A 5235-nucleotide genomic window follows, 5' to 3' on the forward strand; every position below is an offset into this window, starting at 1 on the left:
CAGAAGAAAAGGAGCTTTTGGAAATTCAAGGTGTTATTAAGTTGCAAACTGCAACCAACTGCAGAAGCCACACCTCCTTGTAAAATTGAACTGAACAAGAAAATAAACAGAACAAACCTGGGACACAGCTCTGTGTGCAAGAGGGAAGGTTCACATCCAACACTCCTCCCAAAGGAAGGTGTGAGAATGCCGATTTGTGACACCAGAAGCCACAAAAGATTCATTTACGGGAGTAAGGGCTCTGGAGAGCAGGGCCCACAGATAGGGCTGCTTATCAATGCCCTTCCAAATTCAGGTCTCAACCAGCACTGCTTCCTTTGAGCACAGGTCTGGGTTGGTGCTGTCAGCTACTATGAAACCAGAGGTAGATCGTGTGGGTGAGAGTGTGTATGCAGAGAGTGAGCGTGAGCGGTGTATACAGGAATGCTCCTCCCATCACCCAAAGATCAGGAGTTGAACCTCTGTTGTTGGCAACCATCGCTGGGGTTGCCAACAGTGATGGTTGGGGAGAAAGCGTAAAGATGTGGGCAGGGGAGAAGTCAGCAGCTGACACCTGGCCTCAGCTCACCTCTCCCCAAACCTGCCAGCTCCAGCACAAACACAGAGCTTCACCACCAGCTCAGACGGTCTGGGCGCCAGACCTGGGAAGCCATTTTATGCAACAGCCCAGCCACCAGCTCAGTCCAACATCCAAGTCAAACAGCTTTTGGAGGGGGCAACAAGTGAGGGAAGCGGGGGAGGGGCCTTTGCCACCCCCCTCATCCAAGCCCTGCCCAGAACCTCACCTCCCGATGCCTTAGGTTTCTCTGCCATGCAGTTTTATTTTCAGAAATGCCCTCTCCCACCGCAGTCAGACAAGTACCAACACATGAAATGGAGTCAGTGTTTCCCTGCAGGGAAAGAGGTTGGCACTGATGCAGGAGGAGGTGGAAAAGAAGGGAGGCTGTGTGGACTGGGAGTGTGCTCCTGGCTCCATCTGTGGTTTAAACTTCCACACTTCTCAGGGAATTGCTCCCACCCTCCCCACAGCTTCAAACCTCTTTCCACTTTCTAACAATAGCTGCTGGGGTCCGGGGCTGACCTGGCATTGACTGTGCTAAGTGCATTACATACATGCCTTAAACCCTCGCTGTGATCCCCTCGGTGATGGGGACATTGAATCCAAAGCTGGAACTTTGACTATTAGACAGAATGACCACAAATGGCTCAGGTATATGGGCAACGAAAACAGAACACCCAGAACAGAGAGACCCCACCTAGGATGAGTAAAGACCTAGTACCAGGAATACAGATGCAAGAACAAGGTTCCTCCAAGATACAGGTTAAGAGAAGCCAAATTCTGAGAAGCCTCACTGTCTGCTATGTGTTTTCACATCCTGACTCTTATTTTGGGTCATGTGGGAAAATCCTATTTCTGTAGGTGGTGTGGTGAGGTTGGTTTCATAGGCTGGCTTGAGGGACCTTTTGGGACCATTTGCTCCAATGCATTGGTTTTACAGATGAGGAAACTGAGGACTGGGCAAATGGACAGAAAATAGTGGTGGTAGGGTCTGCTCTCCAGTGTAGCCAACCCATCACCTCCTCTGCTCCAAGCTTTTCCCCTTCTCTGACCATGAAGAGGACAGAAAGCCCTTAATTTGCAGGCTAGGATTTTGGGCAAAATAATGAGAAAGACGCATTCCTGGCTTGGCTTAAGCCTGGACACCCACTTCACAGCTTGAAATACTTGTGCTATTTGTCACTCTAACATAGTAAGATGTTTTCCCTCCCAACCTTTTTATTTGGGTCGGGAAGTAGAAAGGTAGGCAGGGTGGTCTGAAGGAAATGCAGATACAAACCTACAGAATTTGGCTTTGGGGATTTTTGGAAAACAGATTGCTGGTTTGACTGTGGGCATCAGATACCCAACTGTGGGAGGGCAGGCTGTGCAGGCTCAGCTATCGTGGAGTGAGTGATCTAGAAGAATACCAGTGGGGCAAGGAGGAGGCACGCCCCTCCCTACTGCCAGAGAGAAACTGAGGCTGGTTTCTCTCTGGATCCCTGCCACTCATCCCCTTTCAGTGTCCTTAGCACATGAGGTGTTGGTGGCCCTCAGCATCCCACCTCCTGATTTTCAAGGCCCACTTTGGGTTCCAAATACCAAGTTGATAAATGCTGGTCTGAAGAGAGAAACAAATGGTGACATCATAATAATCCCAGCATTTCCTAGAGATCATAGCTAGTCTTAAAAAATATTTTGGGGACATTTATCCCACTCTTCTTCCATTCTCAGTTAGAATCTGGTGTAACACATCTGGGTAAGGTAACATACGTCTGAAACTATCCTGCCACATGACCTTGGATAAGTCACTTAACCTTTCACAGAGACCAGACTGCAGATCATTAATCACTAAAATGGGGATAATGCTTCCTATTCTGGCTCTATCAGGGAACTTTGTGTGTGTGTGTGTGTGGTGGTGGTGGTGGTGGTGGGGTGGCTCTGGAGACTGTATTCCATCATCTCCTGGAGGATGAAGGCTTAGTCTCTATAGGACCCCAGCGCAGGACATCTGAACAATATAACTGAGGAAAATATAGCTAATTGCTCACCTCCCTACCTGTGATAGTAACAGAAGAGGACAGAAGGAAAACAAGGGGCCTGGAGTGTGAAGTACTGGCTTAGTCTCTGTGATCCTGGGCAAATCACCCCCTTTCCCGTCTCTGCTTCCTCACTGTCAACAAGCGGACTTGAGTGCACAACCTGTAAAGTCATTTCCCAACCCTAAAACCACACACTTCCGGAGCGAGACATATCTGTTTCGAATGGCACAGCTAACCAACAGCACTTAGTCCAGACAGGGGAGCTCTAAATACAAGTCGGGTGGCAGGCTGGAGACAGTATCGACAGATTGCAGGCCAGCAGGCAACAGACTGGGTTGACATGGGGTGGCCACAGGCACCTCCCCTCAGCCTCCTGCATATGCCACAGGGCAGATGGGGGTACGCAGGCACACTGTGGAAGTCTGTGCCCCCGGTCCCAAACCTTGATGCAGTCTAGCAGACAGCTGGAGATGATGGACAGACCAGCAGAGGAGAGACTGTACTAGGGAAAAGAGGAAAAATCCCCAAAGAGCAAGGGTGGGGTGGGGCTGGGCTCTCAGACATTCTTTTGTGGTGCCTGGAGTTGGTCAGTGGAGGAAAACAAACCTGGCAGTGGGGTGGCTGCTAGGGTTGGAGGGGGTGCCCACTATAGGCAGGGTCTCCCTGAAGCAGGTCAAAGGTTGAACAAGGCACAGGGCACTAGAGCGTGTGTGGATGCCAGAAACAGCAGGTGAGTTTCTGCAGGATGCAGAACTGCCCCCACTTCACCCCAGGAATAGGATTAATCTTAGATTTGCTCTGAGGATCCTAGGGACCCCAGTGGCCGATTGAGGGGAATAGCACATTTTGTTGTTGTTGTTAACAAGTCTCCACCAGACTTGTTAACACCAGCAGCCATCTCTCTTGTGGGTGGCACAGGGGTTACTTTGACAAAACCTTTACTGCTTGCAGAGGGGCAAACACTGTCCATGATGTGTTCAGGAGATATGACCCTCAGAACCAAGACACAGAGTCCTGGTGATTCCTGATTACAATCCTCGTTGGTCCCTTAACTCCCCAAGCAAAGATTGGGAGTGGACACTTTCCTTGTCTGTCACCTCTTTCAGGCTTCACATTTGTGGAGAGGCTAATTTGCAGAGTGGAGCAGGCACTGAGCCTCCTCTCCAGGTAAACGCCCATTCTCTGTGGCTCCGCCTTGCCCTTGGGTGGGCTGGTGTGGGTAGGGGCGCGAGGCCCAAGCCCTTCTGGGCGGGCCGTTGAGGGCACCTGATCTCTCCCGGAAATGCAGAAACGCAGGGCTCGTCCCACAAGAGGGGCCAAAAGGCATCTCCCCCTCCTTTCCTTTCCCAACTCTCCCAGAGTTTTCTCCAGTGAAGATAGTTATCGCTCTTAAAAAGAATCAAGACATGCTAGTCTTTCAGGTAACTTGGAGAGCTCTGACATTCTCACCTCAGCTCAGAGTCAAAGTCTGGGAGAACTGGGGTCCCGTGAAGTCCCTCCTCGAGGATGGAGGGGGATCACGACATCGCCCCTCTCCAGGGTAGAAGAACAGCTCTTTGCTAAGCCCTCCCTGCGCCGCCGAGTCCTTTAGAACGCCCGCAACCGCCCTTCCTCCAGACCCCCGACACTAGTGGAACCCCATCGGTCACGAACTACGCTGCCCGCCAGTCTTCCTCTCCCAGGGAGTTAAGTTCCCAGTTGAGAGTGCTCCGTTTTCTCTGCCGCCTCCCCTTTTTGCACTCCGAGGGGTCCGGGGTGGTAACAGACCCAAACCCCACCCCAAACCCTCGATGAGGGAGGGGGTCTAGGTTGGTCTGCGCACCCCAGCCAACCAGGACCCCCAGCTTCTCCAGCCCATTAGTTCCGACGAGCCCCCCACGAACATGCCCAGGAGTCCCGCCCGGGTCTGGCCCGGGCCGAAGAGTCAGCTGGCAGCCGCTGTGCCCTTTCTTTTCTCGCCCAGTCTGCCCGGCGCGGGCAGTGCCAGCTACTGGAACTCCCAGCTACCAGGCACCTCCGGCCGCGGACTGTGTCAGGGGCCGGGGAACAGGTGGCCCCAGAGAGGAGCGCACGGCAGTCGCGCTCACTCACCCAGAAGATGAAGTTAAATCCGAAGAGCAGGTATTTGATGCACTTGGTACCTCCTTTAACCGGCATGGTGCAGGATGGATTGGCCTGGGTAGGACTGGTTTGGGACCGGGGCTTGCGCGCAGTTGGGACGGGAGGGATCCGGCGCTGGACAGAGGTGCTCGAAGCTGCGGGCTGGCCTCGGGCTGCACTTTTAAAAAGTGCCACTCCTTACGGCGCGCGGCCCGCCGTGGTGCGCATGTGCCGTGGAATTCCGCCCCCATCGACCCCGCCTCCCGGCCCCACCTGCCCCGCCCACGCTCCGCGGCTGTCAGGCCCAGGTTCCAGGGACGCCGGCCTTAGCCGCCCCGGAGTGCGGAGCAAACTCTCCCACCCGCCCCGGTGCCCTGCCCACGGAGTTGTCCAGACTCTCCTTCCCGCCGTCTTCCTCCTTCCTGCCCCATACCTTACAACCGTTCTGGGGTCTTTCCAGGACGCTATCTCCCCCCTTCCCCGCCACTTTTATCATGGAGTTATATGGAGGCCTCGCCCTTCCGGTTCTCACAGTCGATTCTGGGCTTTTGGCCC

At 53.6% G+C, this 5235-nt stretch overlaps 1 protein-coding gene across 1 annotated transcript in view; it reads right to left on the reverse strand.

Annotated features, from left to right (window-relative positions):
• Positions 1–4882, reverse strand: part of Cd9 (CD9 molecule) — a 32132-nt gene extending 27250 nt beyond the window's left edge. Inside the window, exon 1 of the mRNA XM_015500731.2 lies at positions 4672–4882. Within this exon, the coding sequence (XP_015356217.1) occupies positions 4672–4737 (66 nt within the window). The 5' untranslated portion in view covers positions 4738–4882. The remainder of the gene's footprint in view (positions 1–4671) is intronic.
• Positions 4883–5235: the final 353 nt, after the last annotated feature.

This window comes from Marmota marmota, unplaced genomic scaffold (genome assembly GCF_001458135.2).
Source record: "Marmota marmota marmota unplaced genomic scaffold, marMar, whole genome shotgun sequence".
Lineage (NCBI taxonomy): Eukaryota > Metazoa > Chordata > Mammalia > Rodentia > Sciuridae > Marmota > Marmota marmota.